This window comes from Hypanus sabinus, unplaced genomic scaffold, assembly GCF_030144855.1.
Source record: "Hypanus sabinus isolate sHypSab1 unplaced genomic scaffold, sHypSab1.hap1 scaffold_553, whole genome shotgun sequence".
Classification (NCBI taxonomy): Eukaryota; Metazoa; Chordata; class Chondrichthyes; order Myliobatiformes; family Dasyatidae; genus Hypanus; species Hypanus sabinus.
This window is the reverse complement of record NW_026781414.1, coordinates 110,472-134,950: the sequence shown is the minus strand read 5'-3', so window position 1 is coordinate 134,950 and position 24,479 is coordinate 110,472. Positions and strand designations below refer to the sequence as shown.

At 43.1% G+C, this 24,479-nt stretch overlaps 1 protein-coding gene across 1 annotated transcript in view; it reads right to left on the bottom strand.

Annotated features, from left to right (window-relative positions):
* Window positions 1-2,651: 2,651 nt before the first annotated feature.
* LOC132389386 (gastrula zinc finger protein XlCGF26.1-like) overlaps window positions 2,652-24,479 on the bottom strand; it is a 56,987-nt gene continuing 35,159 nt past the window's right edge. Inside the window, exon 2 of the mRNA XM_059961913.1 lies at window positions 2,652-5,422. Within this exon, the coding sequence (XP_059817896.1) occupies window positions 4,486-5,422 (937 nt within the window). The 3' untranslated portion in view covers window positions 2,652-4,485. The remainder of the gene's footprint in view (window positions 5,423-24,479) is intronic.

Sequence of the window (24,479 nt, the reverse complement as noted above, 5' to 3'; positions counted from 1 at the left end):
TCTTAGCCAAGTTACCTGTAAGGCTGGCCTGGAAAAGCCTGTCAAACAGCTTTTCTACTGCAGAGATATGCTCTTCCCAAGTGTCACTCCCTGTGCCTAAGTCATCAATAAAGGCATCTGTGTGTTCCAACCCACGAATTACAGAGTCATTCATTCTCCGGAATGTTCCTGGACCAGTTCTCATTCCAAACTGCAAGACATTGTTTTCATACAACCCAGAAGGTGTCACAAACTCAGAAATTTCTCTACCTCTCTCCATCAATGGAACACACCAATACCCTGTCAACAGATCAAACTTTGTAAGAAATTCAGCTTTTCCAACCTTATTGATGCAATCATCCACCCTAGGGATAGGATAGGCATCTGTTTTCGTTACTGCATTTGCCTTCCTATAATCAGTGCAAAATCTAACACTCCCATCAGGTTTGGGCACAATAACGCAGGGTGAACTCCAATCTGATGCTGAAGGATTAATAATACCATTTTCCAGCATATTTTCAATTTCCTGCTCAGCCTATTTACAGTTCTCTACGTTCGTGAATATGGGTGTTGTTTAATCGGTTTGTCTTGACCAATCTCTATATCATGTACTGCGACTGTGGTCTGCTTGGGAACATCGGGAAATACATCTTTAACCTTCAGAATTAATTCATTCAGCTATTGTTGTTGCTTTGGCTGCAGATGAGCCAACCTGTTATCAATATTTTCTAGAACAACCGAGTTCATTAGCCTAACTTGGACAATGTTTGGCTTGTGAAAGGTCTCAGACGAGTCGATTGTTTCATTCTCAGGGTTGCCAGATTCATATGTTTTGACAACAACACTCAAAGATGGTGCCTGCTTGTCAAAATAAGGCTTTATTATATTTATCTGTACCACCTGTGTTAGTTTACGTCGGTCGGGTGCTTTGATAACATAATTCACATTATTAATTTGAGCGACTATTTCACACGGTCCATTGAGTTTTGCCTGAAGTGGATTTGTCAACATTGGAGATAAAGTCAGCACCTTATCCCCCACCTGGTATTTTCTTTCGCAAGCCCGCTTAGCAAACCAACACTTTATTTTGTTTTGAGAAATCTTTAAGCTTTATCTCGCTAGACTACAGGCCTGACGTAGTTCACTGTTGAACTTCAAAACTTAGTCTAACGAGTTAACATGCACATCCGCATCAATCCACTGTTCCATTTAACAAGGAGAAACGTCCCCTCACTCGATGACCAAATACAAATTCAAATTGACTAAAACCCATTGATTCCTGACCAATTCTCTTACTGCGAACAAAAGCAAATATGTTCCTTCATCCCAGACTTTTCCATTTTCAACACAGTATGTCTTTTTTCAGCTTGTGCGTGCGTGCGTCGGATGATGTATTTTTCAAGCCTTTACAAAGAATGGAGTGAGAGAGAGAGAGAGATGGTGTGCAACACATTATGTCGTAATCATTGTTTTGAGGGTAGAATGAAATTTTTCTAGAACCCATTGTAATTCTGGATGGTACGAGACGATGTAATTTTTTAAGCTCCCAGTTCATAAACTACCTGCTCGAATAATCCAGATGTAAAATTGCTTCCTTAATGAGACTGGATTTCTTTAGGCAAAACAACTAAAATAAGAAAATTGGTAAGAGCCTTCACCACAATTTTAGCTTTAATATTTCTGAGAGGTATTGCCTCTGGGAATCTGAATGCAGTGTACATAATAGTCAGCAGATACTGATGGCCAGCTATAGTCTTTGGCAATGGGCCAACTCAATCCACTATAACTTTGGAAAAGGGTTTACCAAATGCAGTTATAAATAAACTGCAGTGGGGCACTGTGAAGACCTGATTAGGTTTACCCACAACTTGACCAATGTGACAGGTTCTGCAAAAGGTCACATCTTTCCTCAGATTAGGCCAGTAGAATTATTTCATAATCCTGTTTACAGTTTTATTCACTCCAGGATGGCCACCTGAGGGTAGATGGTGGGTCAAAGTTAAAATTTCAGCCCTATAAACTTAATGAACTACAACTTGGTGAACACTTTCCCATTCCTCACTCGCTGGTGTAGCAGGTGGCCCACTTCCTCATTAACACTCCATCCTTGAGATAATATACTACTGGCACTTTCTTAATCTCATCATCTGAGAGAGCCGTTTCTTTTAAAGCTTCAATCTCAGGGTCTTGGTTCTGTTCTGCGATAAACTCGTCTGCGTCAGCAGACTTTTTAGCCATACTTCGAGTTCCTGTGCAGGAAGGATAAATGTTAAAATCCATCTGTGGGTTGTCAGTGCTTGGGTTAATTGTTAACTTCACTGCAGGAACAACTTTACCATCTGCCAGGTCATTCCCTAACAGCAAAGTAACATCTTCCACCGGTAAACTGGAGCTTAATCCGATCTCAACAGGTCCCGAAACAGCCCTGTCTGTGAAGTTACCTTGTGCAACGGCACAGAAACCATGCCGCCCCCAAGGCCTTTAATAAGATTTACCTCACCAGTGTTAGACTTATCACCAAACTTTAGAGCACTGTCTGATATAAGTGGCTGAGAAGCCCCAGTAACTCAAAGAATTTTAATCTCGAAGAATTTTCACTGGAAATGGGCTTCACTCTTCCTTTACTAATACAAATCCATCTGACATAAAATGATCAAATCCCTTCTTAACACGGTCAGAGCCCTCAGACTTTAACTAAGCTTCCATAGAATGTTCAGAACCCTGTGGGTTTTTTGGTGCTTCAACATACAGAACACAGGCATACGTCTTTATGTCATCAGGGACGCACCTTTTGAATTCTGCAATTAAAACCAATTCTTTCAAGCTGTTAAATCATCATTCACATTTTTACATGTGCACCAGCGGTCACACACACAAACTTCTCATAAGCAAATTCCATATAAGTCTGGTTCACAGATTTCCTCAAATTTCTAAACTTTTGCCTGTATGATTCTGGGACCAACTCATAAGCTTTGAGCATAGCCTGTTTCACTAGGTCATAATCAGCTGCTTCATCAATTGTCAAAGCAGAATAGGCTTGTTGAGCATTCCCCTTAATTACACTTTTTATGAGAAGAGGCCAACCCACTTTAAACTCTGAGCAATCTTCTCAAAATGCTGAAAGTATTTATCAATCTCTGCCTCATCAAATGGAGAGACCAATTTAACTTCCCAACTCTCGTCAAATTTATCACCAGAGACTAACACTAGACTCCTTTGCTGCAACCTCTTTATCTTTTGCAGCTCGAACAGCCTCTGTCTTTCTGTTTCCTCCTTCTATTTTTCTGCCTCTTCTCTGTTTTTCTGCCACTCTAGCCTCAAACTGCCTCTGCCTTTCCGCAGCCAGTTTAATTTTTCTCACTTGTACGGGAGCTCAAGCTCACGAGGTTTACTTTCAGGAAACACCTCCAACTCCTCCACTTTAAACGCACCAACAAATACATAATGTTCAGCTATTATCCTCTGCATCTGTGCCCTCCTCATTGTCAATTTCACCTTAGCAAGTTTTACCCTTCTAGCAAGGCTCAACAACTCAATCCTTCTGGCGTCCTCTAATGCCTCAGAGGCTGGTGCTTCCAGACAGCTATCAGCATCCATTGCTGCTGATTTTCCACACACAAATAAATGAAAAGGGATGAAGTTGATAATTAATGAATACACCCCCAAATCTGTTCATATACTGGATGCAGGCCCCAATTTTGTTACGAATCATAACGTTTTAGAAATGAACCAGCAGCAATAGACTATACCTGGAGTCTGTTTTTGATGTTAAAACTATCTTTATTAGGATCTACTTGTAATACAGTAACATAAGCAAGATAAACAAAAGTTAACAGTGTTATGTGTATATATGTGTGTAAATAAAACTCCCAAACTATTGAGCTCGGGGGAAACAAGGCTTGGAATCTTGAGATGGCAAAGTATGAAAGTTCAGTTCAACCACAGAATAGGTGATGAGAGAGATATTTGTAATCCATGGTAAATGTTGAGAGAATGCAATTATGTCGAATTCCACAGGTTCCATGGCTGTAAAACGAGAGAACAGTCGCTGTAAATTTTATTTGTCGTCGTTCCAAACCCACGTATAATTTATCACCGAAGGTGACTTGTCAGAAGGGGTATCTGCTTCAAGTGAATAACCACACCACACCCAGGCAAGGGTTAACACATCAGCAGTCTTCACAGGGTACCCCAAATTAGATCCACTCCTATGGATCAAACAAGGTAACAACCACACATTTCATGTACGCTGAATCGATAATTAACCCACCCTTGTGGGCATAGGGAAATTCCAAACAGTGACCCTTGGCCACTGGTTCCCTTGTTTCGATCCTTCCATTTTGCCTCCTTCGTCTCCGAATGACTCTGAGTGTCTGTGTCCTTGGTTAAAACAAAACAAGCCGTGAGCGATGTAAACAAGCTGCAAGCCAGACTGATTCGCCTTCTTAATCTCTCTCTCTCTCTTAAAATGATAGTCCAAAGCAAACGAAACCCGAGGATTCATAACTATGGCCATTCCCCATTGTGAACTGACTGGTGTGCCAGTAGTTGGGACGATTGAGTGAATCCCTTTCCACAGACTGAGCAAGTGAACGGCTTCTCCCCAGTGTGAACTCGCTGGTGTCTCTGTAGGTTGGATGATCCAGCAAATCTCTTCCCACATTTTGAGCAGGCAAACGGCCTTTCCCCTGTGTGAACTCGCTGGTGTTTCAGTAGTTGGAATGATAGAGTGAATCGTTTCCCACAGACTGAGCAAGTGAATGGCTTCTCCCCAGTGTGAACTCGCTGATGTACCAGTAGGGTAGATGACAGAGTGAATCGTTTCCCACAGACTGAGCAAGTGAACGGCTTCTCCCCAGTGTGTACTCGCTGGTGTGCCTGTAGGGTGGAAGATTGAGTGAATCTCTTCCCACAGTCTGAGCAGGTGAATGGCTTCTGTCCAGTGTGAACTCGCTGATGTCTCTGCAGGTGGGATGACTGTGTGAATCCTTTCCCACATTCTGAGCAGGTGAACGGCTTCTCCCCAGTGTGAACTCGCTGATGTACCAGTAGGCAGGATGAATCCGTGAATCCCTTCCCACATTCTGAGCAGGTGAACGACTTCTCCCCAGTGTGAACTCGCTGATGTTTCTGCCGGGTGGATGAATCAGTGAATCCCTTCCCACAGACTGCGCAGGTGAACGGCTTGTCCCCAGTGTGACCTCGCTGATGTCTCTGCAGGTGGGATGACTGACTGAATCCCTTCCCACATTCTGAGCAGGTGAACGGCCTCTCCCCAGTGTGAAATCGCAGATGACTCTGTAGTTGGGATGACTGACTGAACCCCTTCCCACATTCTGAGCAGGTGAAGGGCCTCTCCCCAGTGTGAATTCGCTGATGACTCAGTAGGCTGGATGACTGAGTAAATCCCTTCCCACAGTCTGAGCAGGTGAATGGCTTCTCCCTAGTGTGAACTCGCTGATGATTCTGTAGGTTGCACAAGTGAGTGAATCTCTTCCCCCAGACTGAGCAGTTGTACGGCCGCTCCCTGGTGTGAACTCGCTGGTGAGCCATTACGTCAGATGACTGAGTGAATCCTTTCCCAGAAATTCAGCAGATGACCAGCCTCTGCCTGGTGTGAAATGACTGGTGTGTCCACAGATGGGAAAACTGAGTGAACCACTTCTCACACACAGAACAGGTGAGTGGCCTTGCCCAGTGTGAACTTGCTGATGTACCTTCAGTTAAGTTGACCGAGTGAATCCATTCCCACTGTCTGAGAAGGTGAACGGCCTTTCTCTTGTGTAAAATGACGGGTATGCCGGTTGGTCAGTTGACCGAGTGAATCCATTCCACAGTCTGAGCAGGAAGGATGATCGAGTGAATCCCTTGCTCCACTTCTTAAATATCTAGACAGTGACAGCAAAACTGGCGTGTCGTTTTTGAGATTCCCAGCGACAAATTCCTTCTCGTTTTTAACCTGTAAAAAGATTTGCAAAATCCATCAATGGGTTTAGGACAATATTTCAGTTGAAATTACTTGAGTTACCAAGGTTTGACCTGGTATCACACTGTTACAGTGAGGTTAAACACAAGTTGGACAGAGAAATCATCTCCTGACTGGGCAGAGTGCTGGTATCTGGAATGACCATCAATTCTCTGATGCTCTTCCTGTCTCTATAAGAATGGGGCATTTCTGCCATTTCTGACTCTCTCCATTGGTATTATTCCCTCATGCAACTGGGATTTTCTTTTATGTATCATTAACTTAAAGTGCCACAGTTTTAACATCATATAAAAAATTCCTGCTGAGATGTCCGCACGTCCGTTAAAAGGATTTAGAGTGAATTTTTGTATTATTTCAGTTTCTTGTCACAGTCATAAAATGTTACAACACAGAAACAGGCCCTTTGGGCCATCTAGTTTATGTTGAACTATTTAAATTGCCCACTCCCACACCTCTACCATCCAGGTACCTACACAAACCTATTAAATGTTGAAATCGAGCTCGCATGCACCACTTGTGCTGGCTGCTCATTCCACACCCGGATGACTGTCTGTGTGAAGCAGTTTCCCCGCATGTTCATCTTAACGTTTCACCTTTCACCCTTAACCCTTGGCCTCCAGTTGTCGTCCCACCCAATCTCAGTGGAGAAAGCCAGCTTGCATTTACACTATCTATGCCCCTCTATCACAATCAAATCTCCCCTCAATCTTCTACATTCCAAGGAATAAAGTCCGGACCTGTTCAATCTTTCGTTATAACCCAAGTCCTCCGGACCTGGCAACATCCTTGTGTATTTTCTCTGAAATCTCTGAACTTCTTTTACATCTTTCCTGTATTCAGGTGACCAAAACTGCACACAATACTCTAAATTAGGCCTCACCAACGTCTTCTACAAGTGAACATGAAATCCATCTATTTTTGTCAGTACTTTGGTTCATGAAGGCCATTGGGCTGAAATCTTTTTTTCTGTCTCTATCTAACTGTGATACCAATTTCAGTGAATTAAGGACTTGTATTCCCAGGTCCCTTTCTTCTACAACACTCCTCCGTGCCCGACCAGTCACAGTGAAAGACCTCCCTTGGTAGGTCAGACCAAAGTGCAACACCTCATACTGGTCTGCATTAAATTCCATTTTCCATTTCTCAAACCATTTTCCCAGCTGATTCAGTTCGCACTGCAAGCCATGATAGTCTTCCTCACTGTCCACTACACGACCAGTCTTGGGTGTCATCCACAAATCTGATGATCCAGTTAACCACACTATCATCCAGATTTCTGATATAGATGAGAAACAACAACAGATCCAGCACTGATCCCTGTGGCAACCACTAGTCACAGGTTCCAGTCAGAGAGGCAACCATCTGCTACCACACTCTGGCTTCTCCCAAAGACAGTGTCTCATCCAATTTACTGTCTCATCTTGAACGCTGAGTGACCGAACCTTCTTGACAAACCTCCCATATGAGACTTTGTCAAGTGCCTTGCTAATGTCCATGTGGACAACATCTGCTGCTTTGCCTTTATCCATTTCCCTGATAACTTCCTCGAGAGACTCTATAAGATTGGTTAGACATGACCTACCATTCACAAAGCCATGCTGTCTATCCTTAATCAGTCCACATCGATCCAAATACTTATATATCAGGTTCCTGCACATAACATTCCAAGACCTTTCCCACTACTGATGTCAAGCTCACCAATGTGCAATTTCTCAGTTTATATTTAGAGCCTTCCTTGAACAGCAGAACAATATCGGCTGTCCTCTGATCCTCCAGTACCTCACCTGCCACTTAAGATTATTTAAATATCTGTGCTTGTGCCCAGACAGTTTTAACACTTGTCCTCCGCAGGATCCTAGGGAACAACTTATCAGGCCCTGGGATTGATCCACACTAATTTACCTGAAGACAGCAAACCCCTCCACCTCTGTAATCTGTACAGGGTCCATGAAGTTGATGCTGCTTTGCCTCAGTTCTACAGAATCTGTGTCCATCTCCTGAGTCAATACGGATGCAAAATAAATCTCCCACATCGATTTTGTCTCCTCATATGGATTATCATTCTGATCCTGCAGAGGATTAATTTTTTTCCCTTGCAATCTTTTTGCTACTAACATATCTGCAGAATCCCTGAGGATTCTCCTTCACCTTGTCTGCTGGGGCAACCTCATGCCTTCTTTTATTTCTTTCATAAGTGTTCACTTGAATTTCCTGTATTTCATAAGTACCCCATTTGCTCCTATCTGCCTGTACCTGGTATGCACCTCCTTTTTATTGATCTGGGTGAGGAAAGCCAAAGGGGTGATAGAGCTGCATGCTGGGAGGTGGGGGTAAGGATGGTTAAACCAAAGTTGCAGGGGGAATGGGAGCCTGAATAAAAGAACAGATAGTGGAAAGAGTTTGTGGAGACAGATGTTGTACAGTCCTCAAAGTCAGGAATGAAAAAGTTGAGTGTGGTGCAGTGAATATGCTGAGCCCTGTATATTTCAATACAAGGAGCAGCGTAGGAAGGGTGGATGTGTTCAGGGCACGATCAACACCTGGAATCAACACTAGGATCTGGCAACTGTGGACTGGGACAGGCTGCTTTATGGCAAAGGTGTGCTTGGTAAATGGGAGGCCTTCAAAGCGAAATTTTGAAAGTACAAAGCGGGTATCTCCTTGTCAGAATAAAAGGTAAAGATAGAAAATGTAGGGAACTTTGGTTTGCAAGAGATATTGAGACCCTGGTGAAGCACAAAATGGAGTTGCATAACAGGGATCGACAGGCAGTTTCTTATGGAGTATAAGAAATGCAAGAGAACACATAAAAGATAAATCAGGATGGCTAAAAGATGGCATGAGGTTGCCGTCACAGAAAAGGTGAAGGATAATCCTCAGGGATTCTAGTGATAGATTAAGAGCAAAAGGATTGCAAGGCACAAAGTTGGTCCTCTGGAAGACCGGAATGGCAATCCACGTGTGGAACCAAAGCAGATGGGGGAGATCTTAAATAATTTTTCATCTCTATTTACTCAGGAGATGGACAAAGATTCTATGGGAGTGTGGAAAAGCCGCATTAAAATCATGGACCCTGCACAGGTTAAAGAAGAGAAGTTAATTGGTTGTTCAACATAGAAATCTACAGCATATTCCAGGCCATTCAGCCTAAGATGTTGTGACAGCCATATAACTTTCTCTAGAATCTGCCTAGAATTCCCCTCTAGTGTTCTGTGCTATAAGAAATAAATCAGGATGGCTAAAAGAAGATGCCGAGCGCATCATTGGAGCCTCCCTGCCCTCTATTGTGGACCTGTACTCTTCCAGGTTGAAGAAGAGGGCGGGGAACATCATAAAGGACTCCTTCCATCCTGCGCACGGACTGTTTGAACTGCTTCCATCTGGAAGGCACCTCAGATCCCTCCGGACTAAGACTAATAAGCACTGGAGAAGTTTTTTCCTTACTGCGGTCACTTTGCTGAACAGTTGACTGCCAGTTAACTGTCGGCTAACTATTACTTGGATTGCACTACCTGTATGTATAATCTATATTTTCATTTATATTTATCATTATTATTGTTATGAGCAGAGAGGCAACATCTGCTGGAAGTAAATTCCTTGTGTGTGTACAGGTACTTGGCAATTAAAGTCTGATTCTGATTCTGAGGTTGCCCTCACAGAAAAGATGAAGGATAATCCTAAGGGATTCTACTGATAGATTAAGAGCAAAAGTATTGCAAGGGAGAAAGTTGGTCCTCTGGAAGACCAGCGTGGCAATCCATGTGTGGAAACAAAGCAGAGAGGGAGATCCTCATTTTCTTTCATCTCTGTTTCCTCAGCAAATGGGATACAAAGTCAATGGAAGTGTGGAAAAGCAGCATTAACATCGTGGACCCCGTACACACTAAAGCAGAGGAGGTGGTTTGCATCCTGAGGCAGATTAGGGTGGATAAATCTCCAGGGTATGGCCAGGAGCTCCCTCAGACCCTGTGGGAGGCAAGAGCAGAAATTGTAGGGGCCCCAGCAGAGATAATTAAGTCATCTTTAGTGACGGGGTGGTAATAGAGGATCAGCGAATAACCGAAGTTGCTTTGCTCCTTTACATAGAACAGAGATATCTAGAGCACATTACAGGCTCTTTGGCCCACAGTCCTGTGCCGACCATTTAACCTACACTAGAAACTGCCTAGAATTTCCCTAGCGCACAGCCCTCTATTTTTCTATGCTCCATGTACCTATCCAAGAGGTTGTTAAAAGACCCCATTGTATCTGCTTTGTCAACCACTGCTGGCATACATTCCACGCACCGACCACTATCTGTGTAAAAAAAAACCTTACCCCTGACATTGCCTCAGTATCTATTTCCAAGCACCTTAAAATTATGCCCTCGTTTTAACCATTTCAGCCCTGGGAAAAAAAAACCTCTGGTTATCCACACGATCACTACCCCTCATCATCATATGCACCTAAAAAAGGCTCCAAACATACACAAAGAAATTATACATTGGACTGACGACTTGTTAGAAGTATAGAATACCATGAGAGTATAGATAGGGCAATTGCAAGCAAGAGTTGAGTGATCAATATATCCCAAAGAACTGTAAAAATTGAGGACACAACAGTGGCTGGAATGAGAAGCCAGAGCTTCTCAAAGTCAAACAGAGGGCAAACAAAAGAGCAAAAACTATTCGGAAGCTTTTAGAACCTAACAGAAGATGACAACAAAAAAGTCAGATGAGCTCAGTGTGTGGAATTGTGATTTGTAGTCATTAATGGATCTCAGTAGCACCCAACATTCTGAGGCTTTTAGAGGAACAAAATATCCGGGGCTTCAATTTCTCTTGAAAATCAAGGTTCCCTGGACCAGTTAACTTTCAACTTTTACTTTGGCAGGCACATGCAAGCTCTATATCCTCAAAATTTCACTTCTGAAGGCCTCCCACTTACAAATACTCCGTTGCCAGGAAACAGCCTGTCCCAAACCACACTTGTCTGATCCTTTCTGATACCACCAACATTGACCATTCTCCAATTTAGAATCTCAACCCGTGGTCCAGACCTCAATTTTTCCATCTTTACTTTGAATCTCATGGTATGATGTTTACTAAATTCTGTCAGCAGCCCTGGATCATTTCCTAACAGCTTATTGCACACTTCTCCGTCGGGAATTCTACGTACTAAGGGCACATTTGACAAACTTTACTCCATCTAGTCCTTTTACAGTATGGGAGTCCCAGTCAATATATGGAAAGTTAAAATCACTTACTGAATTATCCTTTGTTCCTTGGCATGGTCTGTGATCTCTCTACAAATTTGTTCCTCTAAATTCCTCAGACTGTTGGGTGTAAACAAGTCCCAATAATGGCTACAATATCACAATTCCCTGTCCTTTACGAGGCTCCTTGCATTGTGACATACACAGCTCAGCACATTCATCGCACCATGCTCAACCATTTGATTGCTGACTCTGCCAGCAATTATTCTGACTGGTGTCAAGAAAACAAACTCTCCCGCACTGTCACCAAAACAAAGGAGCTGATTGTGGATGACAGGAGGAATGGAGACAGGCTGATATCATTGGATCTGCGGTTGATACTGACTTCATTGGATCTGCGGTTGAGAAGGTGAACAGCTTTAAGTTCCTCAGCATAAACGTCACCAGGCATCTCAGATTGTCTGTACATACCGGCTGTGTTGTGAAAAGAGCACAGCAGCACCTCTTCCACCTCAGATGGCTGAAGAAGTTCGGGATGGGGCGAAATCCTAGGAATTTTCTACAGGGAAACAATTGAGAGCACCCTGACTGGCTGCATCACTGCCTGGTATGGGAACTGTACTTCCCTTAATCACAGGAACCTGCAGAGAGTGGTGTGGACAGCCCAGCGCATCCGTAGTTCTGAACTTTCTGCCATTCAATACATTTACACAGACATGTGTGTAAAAAGGGCCCAAAGGATATTGGGAGCCAAATTCACCACAACCACAAACTGTTCATGCTGCTACCATCCAGGAAACGGTACCACAGCAAAAGGACCAACAGGCCCTGGGACGTCATCTTCCACCAGGTCATCAAACTGATTAATTCATGCAGATACAATTGCATTTCGATGTTATCTTGACTGTCCTATGTACAAACTATCTATTATAAATTACTATAAATTACACATTGCAGATTTAGAATGAGATGTAATGTAGTTTTCTCCCTCTCATGTTTATGAAGTATTTATGTAATAAAGTCAATTCAATTCGATTCACCCTCTCCACTATCTGTTCTGTCAGTCTGGCTCGCATTCCCCCTACAACTTATTTTAATCATATCGCCCCCCCCCCACACCACGCTACATTTAGCAAGCCTAAGATATTAGTCGCCTTTTGTTCTGTCCCCCTAACTAACGAATCCCCTATCACCCCTTTGATTTTCCTCTGCCAGTTAATTCTCCCCACAACACTTTCTAAAGTGGTCTACCTGTTGTTGTGGGGGATGGCCACAAGATTATTCAATGATGACCATTTAACCGCATTCCCCTTCCTGACTCTCACACAGTTTCCTGTGCCCTGCACCTTAGGTGCAACTCACCTCACTTCATGTCACATCCATCACCACATCCAACTGCCGGATGGTGTGGAATTCATCTACCTCAAGGTCCAACACCTTAAAGTGCAGGGTTACAAGCTGCAGCTGAATGCACATCTTGTCTGTGAAGGCATCAGGGACACTGGATGTCTCCCCTCCTTCCCTCTAATATCTCCTCTAATTTGGAATAACCAGTGTGCACATAAATCTTGTACTGTGCATTTTGTTGCCAGTGACAATATGTGCACAGTGAGTTTTATACAGAGAGGTGTTCATCTTATGAGCTAGCAAATCACTGTCAATAGGAACTTTGATCTCCTCTGGGTTCAGTCCAGTTCATCTGCACTCTCACACAACCTATGTAGCAGGCTTGTAACCGGAAATGAAGGATTTTCTCAACAAAGCTTTTGCATACTGTCCATATGTGGATTGTTTGCTAAATTATGTTTAAAAAGTCAGATTTCCAAATATAACTCCACTTCTTCCAACTTGCAAATTCTCCAGCAACTTTTCATCACCAACAATGCACACAGGTATCACCAGTTTCTGTATTCTACATAAATATTTTCCCTGAAGTCTCCCCCAAGTGACTTACAGTGATGGCAATGCCAATGAATATGAAGTGAAGGGCAGTAGTCTGTCTCATTGGAGTCCGGCACATTTGTGATGTGAAAGTTACTTGTTGCCCAGGACAAAGGTGTTTGATATCATTATGAACCCAAAGAGAATGGGACAAAACATATTCTCACCGGTAGAAAAGTCCAGAACAAGAACACACACAAAATGCTGGAGGAACTCAGCAGGTCTGGCAGCATCTGTGGAAAAGTTCATCCAGCAATTTGTGTTGCTTGGATTTCCAGCATCTGCAGATGTTCTCTTGTTTGTGATTGAGGAAAGAACAAAGGTGATCTTCTCAACTGCTGATGTAAAAGATTTTGTTCCCTGTCTCCGAGTTCCTAATCCTTGCATTTAGATAGCTGGAGCTCAGCTCTGTCTGAGAGATCCATCGGTTCCCATTCACTCATCAGCCGGAAGCTCCCCGGGGCCCGTGTACGGATCGTGGGGCTGAGAGAGAGGAGATTGAGCAGGACAGTCCCGGGATTGCGGGTAACGGTGTCCGGATTTCACAGGAATCGTCCCTCAGTCGCTGTTTATTTAAAAACGTAGAGAATCGCTCTTAGCTGCACCCGGTATTTGCAAGGCCTTCTGTGTACTGTGCGCATGCGTGATACTTGGGGACGTCATCAACCCTGACGCTTGCGCATTTGTTCGGTGCTTCAGAGTAAGCGAAATTTTAAATACACTGCCATTAAAGATTTCTGCAGGCACTGTTTCAATATACATACCTCATTTTTTTTCGTGTGTGTATAGAAAAATCTGCAGCTGTTTTAACGCAGAAAGCGGCTCCCATAAACAATATACTCAATATCAACGCGTATCATATGCCAAAGTAAAATGCAGTTATAAAACACAGGAGATTCTGCAGTTGCTGGGAATACAGCGACGCACACACATACAATGCTGGAGGAATTCTGTAGTTCAAGCAGCGGAGTACACAGCCTAAGCGTGCAGAAGCCTAAACGTTGTCCATGGTTGGAGCTCTTCCATGCCCAGAAGATTGGGTTGATTATCGGCACGCAGTGCACAACGGATGTGTGACTGTCACTTCGTATCATCCATATGTGTGGATTTTCTGGAGTATCCTGTGGTATCACTTTTGTTGGCCCCTACCTGGAATCCGAGTGTTCTGTGGTAACCACTTGGAAACGATATTCCTGTCACTGTCACCTGGTGATATTTCTAAGTGGATTTCGGAACTAATCGACGGATAAGATCATCGGCGACTGTTATTTCGTTTACCCAGCGTGGAATCTGTGTGGAATTCTTCGTAATTGCCTTCTCTCTACATGTTCGTGTGGATTTACAAATCTCTCCTCTCACTCACTTATTCCGTGGATTACTGAACATTTCCACTTTACCATCTGGAGACTTTAAGCATTGTTTCCCAAGCTTGATAGTTTGGGAGCTATGTATACGCATAACACTGGTAACTTCTGTTTATTTCCTTTAATCTTTTATATTTGGAGTAGATACTAATAAAGATAGTGTTTTTCACATCGAAACCAGACTCCATTAGTGACCTATTGCTGCTGGTACGTAACAATTGCAACAACCCAGCTGTCTGAGGCACAGTCCTTTAAAATAGGTGAAAATGACCCAAAACGTTGAAAAGAGCGGGGAAGAAGGAGTTTAACCAACTTCGTCCGGAGCTCTGAACAACGTCACAACCACAGTGAGCTCATCGTCTTGTTCAGCCCGGAGAAAATCATGCAGGAAATTCATGCAGGTGTATAAGATGATGAGAGGCATTGGTCGTGTGGATAGCCAGAGGCTTTTTCCCAGGGCTGAAACGGCTAACACGAGGGGGAATAGGTTTAAGCTGCTTGGAAGTAGGTACAGAGGAGATGTCAGAGCTAATTTTTCTTAAGCATACAGTGGTGTGTGTGTGGAATGCACTGCCAGCGACGGTGGTAGAGGCGGATACAACAGGGTCTTTTAAGAGACTTTTAGATAGGTACATGGAGCTTAGGAAAATAGGTGGCTATGCGGTAGGGTAATTCTAGGCTGTTTTTGGAGTAAATTACATGGTCGGCACAACATTCTGGACCAAAGCATCGGTAATATGTTATAGATTTCTGTGATTTTATGAAATTCAAGGGAAATCTCCTATCCCACAGAGTGGTGACTAGTTGCAACCTGTAATCTCAGGGAGAGTGAGAGGGGTACGGCATATACTGAAATGGAAAAGAAACTTGGGCAGGGACCAGATGGGCCGAGTGGCCTCCCTAGTATACAGTGTGAGTGTGGTAGAGACAGTAAGTACCTGAGACACGGGATTTGATGCAGAGCTGATTTACCTTTCACAGATCCACAATATTAAACACCAGTCTAGTTTAAGGCTAACATCAGCAGAACAGACTCCTCAAATGCTCAGTGACCAGGATTCAGTCCTGGGTGCGATGAGCAGCCGCAAGAACTGCAGAATCTGACAGTAACAGTCCCCCATGAACCTGCAGCTGCCTTCAGTCACCTTGATGGTTAAACATTTAACACAGAGCTGATTTGAACTTCCTCCCTGATGTGAAGTTGTTGGTGTTACAGCAGCTGGGATGATTGAGTAAAACTCTTTGCTGACTCCGGACAGAAATGTGGCCTCTATTTATTGTGAACTCACCGGAGCATCACAAGGTGGGTTAACTGAATGAGTCACTTCGCACACACGGAGCAGGTGACGGCCGCTTCCCAGTGCGAAGCTGTTGGTGTATCTGCGATGGCCGACTGAATCCCTTCCAAAATGAGAGCCAGTGAATGACGTCACAGTGCTCTGAACGTCATGGCGATGTATCCAATCAGATCACGGACATGGTCACGTGTTCGGGCTCTCCTTGTAGCGAGTGGGGCGCTGTCTTCTCCAGCATCTCCGCCTCCACATTCAAGGATCGGTGGCATTCAAGCGCTGGTGAACTGACAGATACAGCGGAACTATCGAGCTGTTGTGTTTGTGATTCCCATACACAAATCTTTTGTCTTTTCTAAACTGTTAAAAGTTTACAAACCACGTCAGTGGGTGAAGGACAACAATTCAACTCAAATAACTTTAGTCTCCATGGTGCCTTCTGATTAAAAAAACACTTTCACAGTTCAAAACAAGTTGGAGGAACAAGACTTCATCTTCAAACTGGCCACAGTTCCGGCATCAGGCAGAACATCAAACTCTCTGATTCCCTCTCTGTATCAAAATGGATCATTCCTCCCCTTCATCTGTCTGTGACTTGGCTCAGTTTGTCTGTCTCCTTCGCGTTCTGAGCATGCGCCACACACCCACTGAGATCACATTTTATTTACACGGCTGTGACTGGTGTCTTTCTGATAATTATGTCCCAACCGGCATTTGACGGTGGCAAACTCAGAGTCAGCAAGTGGGATTGAACATCGGGAGTAGGTGATTAGGCTTTTTCGTTGGAGATCGATAAACTGCCGGTAGTGTGTGGCTGGATGAGTGGGTCGGTTTCAGACTGGAAGGAGGTCGCGTTTGGAGTACCACAGAGCTCAGTCCCTGACCACAGTTGTTCACAGTTTAAGGTCCTGGCGGAGGCAGCGAGATGTGAGATGTCCCAGTCTGCTGGTGAGGCAGAAAGAGTGGAGTTGGGGGAGGGGAGGCTATTCACATGCAATTTCGCAGCTTTGCAATCAGTACATAGAGCACTGAGGGGCTGCAGTGGCGGGTTCCAATTTGCTAATTAGATTTGCTGACGGCACTACATTGATTGGCCTAATCTCAGATAATAACGAGGCAACCGACAGAGAAGAAGTCATCACCCCGACACAGTGGTGTCTAGAAAACAACCTCTCCCTCATTGTGACAAAAACACAGGAGCTGGTTGTGGATTACAGGAGGAATGGAGACAGGGACCAAATTCAACATTTCCAAGTCTGTTATTGACACAAATGCACATTTTAATATTGATCATGACGCAATGTATTCTAAATATCGTTAATGACGTAAAACATGTTTATAGATTGTTACTGACAGAGAATCGTATAATTTTTGTTCCGCGTGTTATCTGAATGTACTTGCCTGTGATGCTGCCACAAGTCAGTGTTTCTCTGTACCTGTACCTACCCGTAATTGTGCACTTGGCAATAAATTCAACAGGACCTGAGAAATCTCAGTGAGATTTGATTAGTGATGATCATCTTGGCAGCTCAGTAGGTCGAATGTATGCGACAGTGTTGATGATCAGAGGGATCTTTGACTCCAAGTGCATCGCTCCCTGAAAGAGACTGCACAGATTGATCGGGTGGTTAAGAAGGCAAATGTCATGGTTGTCTATATTAGTTGAAAAATTGAGTTCAAAAGTCGGGAAGTTGTGTTGCGGCTGTTCTGAGCCTGCGGTCGTACTGTGACTGTTTCTTTAAGAGCGCCGGCGTGAGGAGGCGGGACTATGACGTCAGTCACAGGCTGGCAGCGCTGACTGTGGACTGAACCATAAGAGAGAGAGAGAGAGATCTGCAGACAGGCAGTCGGCCAGTCTAAAGAGAGAGAGAGAGACTGGAAAAGCTGATCGCTTCAGTTCGTCGCAGCTGAGGCTTGGAACTCTCCTAGGCCCACAAGAGTGGGTTGATCATCGGTACACGGAAACACAACGAATGTGTGTGGCTGTCACTTCGTATAATCCATAGGAGTGGGTTTTGGAATATCTTGTGTTAACCCTTGCCTGGGCATGTTGTGTGGTAACCCCTGGAAGACGGTATTCCTTTGAAAGGTCACTTTCGCTGATAACTCGAATGTGGACGGATTCAACGGATAAGAACTTCGTCGACGGTTATTTTGAAGTAACGGCCTTTTCTCTGCGTTTCACCCTGGATCACAAATATCTCTCTCCCATCATTTATTCCGTGGATTACTGAACTTTCCTAATTTACCATCTCAAGACTCTGAGCTTTGTTCCCTCAGGCTCGATAGTCTGGGAGTTATATTTACACATCTATAACACTGCTAACTTTGCTTTATTTCGTTAAATTACTATGTTATAAGTAGATACTAATAAAGAGAATGGGTTTAACATCAAAACCAGACTCAATTGCTGGTGGTTCGTTTCTACAACGTCACAGTTCGCAACACAGTTTTATAAAACTAGTTAGACCACATCTGGAGTGTTTCATACAGTTCTGGCCGCCCCCATTCTCGGAAGGATGTCGGGGCTTTGGACAGGGCGCAGAAGAGGTTTACCAGGTCACTTTTGTTCTATTACCGGTATCTATAACTTGTTGATTGATTCTAGACAAGTCTTCTTTGATAAAATAAAAAGAGCTTGGGTGGATGACCTAAATTGTCAGATTTCTGATGATAGATGGAATAAAATTCTTAAACGGGTTAATAAATCATCTTTCTGTGCTCGTCATTCTCTTCTATAATTTAAAGTGGTTCATAGAGCTTACGTTTCTGAACAGAAGCTCTCCAGTTTTTACCCGAATGTTTCTCCACTTTGTAATAAATGCAACACAGCTGATGCCTCTTTAATTCATATGATTTGGTTTGGCCCTACAATTGAAAAGTTTTGGCGGTAAGTATTCCATACCTTTTCACAAATTTTTTGGGTCCAATTTGACCCAAATCCCCTTACTGCCTTGTTTGGTATACCTATCTTTTTAACTAAAAATTTTTTCGATCAAATTGACTCTCTTAATTCTTCCTTTATTTGGAACAATAAGAGACCACGAATTAATAAGTATAATTTACAAAGATCTAAACAAGATGGTGGACTTGCACTTCCTAATTTAAGACTGTATTATTGGGCTGTGAATATTAGACAATTATGTTTTTGGTTATATTGGCTTGATAAGAAACAAAAATCATTATGGGTTGATTTGGAATTAAAAGCTGTTAAACAATTTCATTTAACTTCAATATTAGCAGCTCCATTACTTTTACAGCTCTCCAAAATTCCAAATTTAAATCGTTACCCGGTTATTAAACTATTCCTACGGATTTGGGTTCAGTTTCGTAATTTTTTTAAATTTGAAAGAATTTAGTTGTCTAGTTTTTTATATCGAAGCTTTTCATTTAAACCTTCAACAACTGACCCCATTTTTCTCCTATGGAACAATAAAGGGATCCATTCTTTTACAGATTTATTTTGTGATGGTCGATTGATGACCTTTCAAGGGCGAATTGACAAAATTTCTCTCGCTCATACACATTTTTTGGAATATGTTCAGTTTCGACATTTTTTACAATAATGCTGACCTAAGTTTCCATATTTACAAGAATCGGATTTGTTAGATACCGTTTTGAAATTGAATCCCTGAGAGAAAGTTTCCATTGGCAGAATGTATAACTTATTTTTATTACAAATGAGAACATATCACTAAAGATTAAACAAGATTGGGAGAGAGAACTTAATATGACCTTTGTTAATGAAGATTGGCTTCGAGTTTTGAAAAACGTAAATTCTTCGTCTATATGTGCCAACCATTGTTTAATTCAATTTAAAACTGTTCACCGTTATTATTTAACAAAGGAGAGACTATCTAAAATATTTCCTAGTATAGACAAATGCTGAGATAGATGTAAAACTGAAGTAGCTACTTTGTCACATATGTTCTGGCATGTTCATCATTAAAATCGTTTTGGAAATCTTTATTTCCAACAAGATCTAAAGCTCTGAAAATTAATTTACAACCTAATCGGTTGACTGTTCTATTTGCTATAGTTCCACATCATATTCAGGGTATTTCATCTTCAGATCAACATGTAATTGCATTTGTTACACTATTGACAAGAAGGGCTATTTTATTAAAACACAAAGATACTTCTTCCCTTGAATTAATTGAATGGTTTCCTCAAGGAATCTTATGTCTTAGTTTGAAAAAAATTAGGAGAACTTTTGATCCTCGAATCGATTTTGAGAGAAGATGGGGTTCTTTGCCAAAAATTATCATTTAATTTGAACTATGCTATATGCTTTCCTTCCAATTTTATTTTTTTATAAATATGAAATGGCGGTTGATGATTCTATTTTTATATTTAGATGATGGTTAAACGTATTGCTCCGGGGGGTTGATTCCTAATGGGTTTTTCCCTTTTTTGTTGTTCGTGGGTCCCCCCTAGTTAGATGGGGTTCTTTATTTCCTTCTTTTTCCTATATATATTTTCCATTTTTATATTTTACGATTAGTTTTTTTCTTCACCTTTATTAATTTTATACATACTAATCTATTAAAGTCTTGTTTCATTCTATAGCTGTAGAAGATTATGTACTAGTAAAAAAGATTCTAACAATGAAAAATGAAAATGACAAAACAACAATGTAACAAAGCATTATAGCTGCAGAGAAAGTGCAGTGCAGATAGACGTATGGTGCAAGGTCACGTCGAGTTACATTGTGAGGCCGAGTCCATTTTATCATTCATTTGGCTTATAACCTCAGACAGGAAACCGTCCTTGAGCCGGGTGGTTCGCGCTTTAAGGCTTTTGTATCTCTTCCCCGATGGAGGAGCGGGTTTGCGGCGAGAATGTCCAGATTGTGAGGGTCTTTGAGTACATGGCCTGCTTTTCCGAGGCAGGGGAAGTGTAGGAAGAGTCCATGGAGGGGAGGCTTGTTTCTCTGATGTTCTCTGCAGTTCCTTGCAGTCATGGGCAGAGCAGTAGCCATACAAAGCCGTGAAGTATCGACAAGAAGCTCAGAGACCTTCACCCTGCCTTGTGTAGCCGAATCCTGGACTTCCTGTCAGATCGCCGGCAGGTGGTAAGAGTGGGCTCGCTCACCTCTCTCTCTCTGACCCTCAGCACACATACCCCACCGCGGTGTGTCCTTGCCCCCTCCTTTACTCTCTGTACACCCATGACTTCTGTTGCACCCACAGCTCCAATCTGCTAACTAAATTTGCTGATGACACTACACTGACTGGCCTGATCTCAAATAATAACGAGGCAGCGTACAGAGAAGAAGTCATCACCCCGACACAGTGGTGTCAAGAAAACAACCTCTCCCTCATTGTGACAAAAACAAAGGAGCTGGTTGTGGATTACAGGAGGAATGAGACAGGGAGCAAATTCAACATTTCCAAGTCTGTTATTGACACAAAATGCACATCTTATTATTGATCATGGCACAATGTATTTTATATATCGTTAATAACTTAAAACATATTTACAGATTGTTACTGACAGAGAATCGTATAACTTGTGTTCCGTGTGTTATCTGAATGTACTTGCCTGTGATGCTGCCACAAGTTAATGTTTCTCTGTACCTGTACCTTTTCGTATTTGTGCACTTGGCAATAAATTCAACAGGACCTGAGAAATCTCAGTGAGATTTGATTAGTGATGATCATCTTGGCAGCTCGGTAGGTCGAATGTATGAGACAGTACACTGTTAAATGCAAAACTCTGAACAGTGTCGATGATCAGAGGGATCTCAGACTCCAAGGAGGCGGGACTATGACGTCAGTCACAGGCTGACAGAGACAGAGAGAGAGACTGGAAAAGCTGATCGCTTCAGTTAGTCGCAGCTGAGGCTTAGAACTCTCCTGTGCCCACAAGAGTGGGTTGATCATCGGTACACGGAACCACAACGAATGTGTGTGGCTGTCACTTCGTATAATCCATAGGAGTGCGGTTTGGAATATGTTGTGTTAACCTTTGCCGGGGTATGTTGTGTGGTAACCCCCTGGAAGACGGTATTCCTGTGACAGGTCACTTTCGCTGATAACTCGTCTGTGGACGGATTCAGCGGATAAGAACTTCGTCGACGGTTATTTTGAAGTAACGGCCGTTTCTCTACGTTTCACCCTGGATTACAAATATCTCTGTCCCATCATTGATTCCGTGTATTACTGAACTCTCCTACTTTACCATCTCAAGCCTCTAAGCTTTGTTCCCTCACGCTCGAAAGTTTTGGGATTTATATTGACACATATATACACCGAACACTGTCAACTTTCCTTTATTTCATTAAGTTACTATATACCAATAAAGAGAATGTTTTCAAGATCAAAACCAGACTCCGCTGTGAACTCTATTGCTGCTGGTTCGTTTCTGAAACGTTACAGCTCGTAACACAGTTTTATAAAACTAGTTAGACCACATCTGGAGTGTTTCATACAGTTCTGGTCGCCCCCATTCTCGGAAGGATGTCGGGGCTTTGGAGAGGGCGCAGAAGAGGTTTACCAGGACACTGCCTGGATTAGAGGGCATGAGCTATAACGAGAGGCTGGACAAACTTTTGTTGTTTTCTCCAGAGCGGCGCAGGCTGGGGTGAGACTGGATGGACGTTTATCAGATTACGAGAGGAATAGATAGAGTGGACAGACGATATATTTTTCCTGGGGGTTGAAATGTCTAATACATTTAAGGTGAGAGGAATTGTGAGCGGCAAGTTTGCTTCTTTCTACAGACTAATGAGTAGCTGGAGTCTCTGCCTGGGGGAGGGGGGGAGGTGTCGCCAATCCCGACACGTGATCCCGTTTGCCCCTCCTATTTAACCGCAGATAGGCAGCATCTGCGCGTCTGTTTCCGAGGCCCCGCCTCCCAATGATGTAACAATCTCTCCGCGCATGTTCACAGTCTCCGGGTGGACGGTATTATCCTCTCAGCTCAGAGCTGAAGTGGGTCGGCTGTGTGATCGGGAAAGATTTTCGTCTGTTCCGTCGGGATCACTGTCTGCGGGCCGAAGATATCACTTTCCCATCGGTGAGTATTGAGACCGATCCCGAGCGGGGAGATCCGATGTTGGCCGTGAGCCCCGAACTGAGGGCCAGTTAATCATTTATTTTCCAGCTATCTGGGCTCGTCAGAAATGTGTCGACTTCACTTAATCTGCATTGAACGATCCAAACCAGGAGCCCAGGCTGTCTGTTTCTGCAGATTTTAAATAGAAGTCCCGCCGACAGTTCACGTGAGGCTGTGTGTTGCCGATTCGCCCCGCCCTCCGCGTTGTGATGCCAGATCACGTGGTGTGATTTTGGCCACTGAGTTCCATTAACTTCCCGAACTCGTCTCGCTTCCTGAGGCTCCTCGCTTTTGTCCTGGAGCTTTATGGCTGTTGTGTCTTCTCCCGGACTGGGGTGGGTGAGAAAGGAGAACGTCCCAGGATGTGGGGATCTTTGATTTCACTGCCTGCTTTACCGAGGACTGATCTGGATCCAAAAGACTGTGCATTTCCTCTCAGTCACGGGCGGAGCAGTTACCATGCAAAGCGTGAAGTGTCCGGATGGGAAACTTCCTATGGTGTGTTGATAAAAATTTGGTGAGGGTCAAAGTATATATGACAAAGTTCTAGTTGTATCTTCTAACTTTGTCATTTTTGAATCTTTCACACAGTAGTATGTATAATTAATTCAGTAGCTGTGGTGTGTTCTGACGTCTCCGGACCGGCTTTTCCGTGTTTACAACAGTAGAAATAGACCCGTGAGTCTGGTGTTCAAACTGTGTGAGGGGACCCCTCACTGTCACCAGTCTGTCACTCGGTGGAAATCAGGCAGAATCTCAAGTTGCACTAAAAACGAAATGTTTGAAGTCATTCTGACGAAACGTCATTAACCTGAATTGTAAAGTTTGTTCGCCTCCCCGCAGCTGTTCCTTACCTGCTGAGTGTTTCTGGTAATTCCACTTTCTTTTTATTACATTTAACCTGGAAATGGAAATGACTCGATCTGTGATAGTAGAACAGTAAAGAAAGCACAACTTTTCCCTGTCAATTATCCTGGAACCAGTTTGTCTGTTATTGCTGGAAATGTGTTCAGTACAGTTGTTGCTAATGAGGTTCACATGAATAATCTCAGGAATGATCGGCTTTATGTGTGAGGAGCATTTGATGTTTTTGGACCTGTGCTCAATGGAGTTCAGAGGGACAGTGGGGTTTGTGGAGGCGATGTATGGTTAAGTAAACCTACCGAATAGTGAAAAGCCTGGATACAGTGGACATGGAGAGGATGTTTCCATTAGACGGAGAGTCTGTGATCTGACAGCACAATCTCAGAATAAAGATGCTTCCAGTTAAAATTCAATTGCAAATTTTTTTTTGCCATTAGGTGTCCGAAGTGTGGAATTTGTTGCCACAGAGGTTGGTTGAGGCTGCGATTTGGGTATATTTATGACAGAGATTAATATATTCAAGATTGCTAAATAGCTTCAGGGTTACAGGAGGAAGGCAGGAATATGGTGTTGGAATGAAAACCAGCCACGTTTAAATGGTGGAGAAGATCAGATGGATCAAATCACCTAATTCTGTTCCTTATGTCTTACCATGATTGAATGATGGCTCCTTCTTATCCCATATTCTTTTGTGTCATGTGAGGGACAATAAAAGATTGTTCACTGAGATCATTATATCTGCCTTCAACGTTTAAATTTCAGTGAGTTTTGTTCTTAGTAACATTAAGCAGAAATGTTTG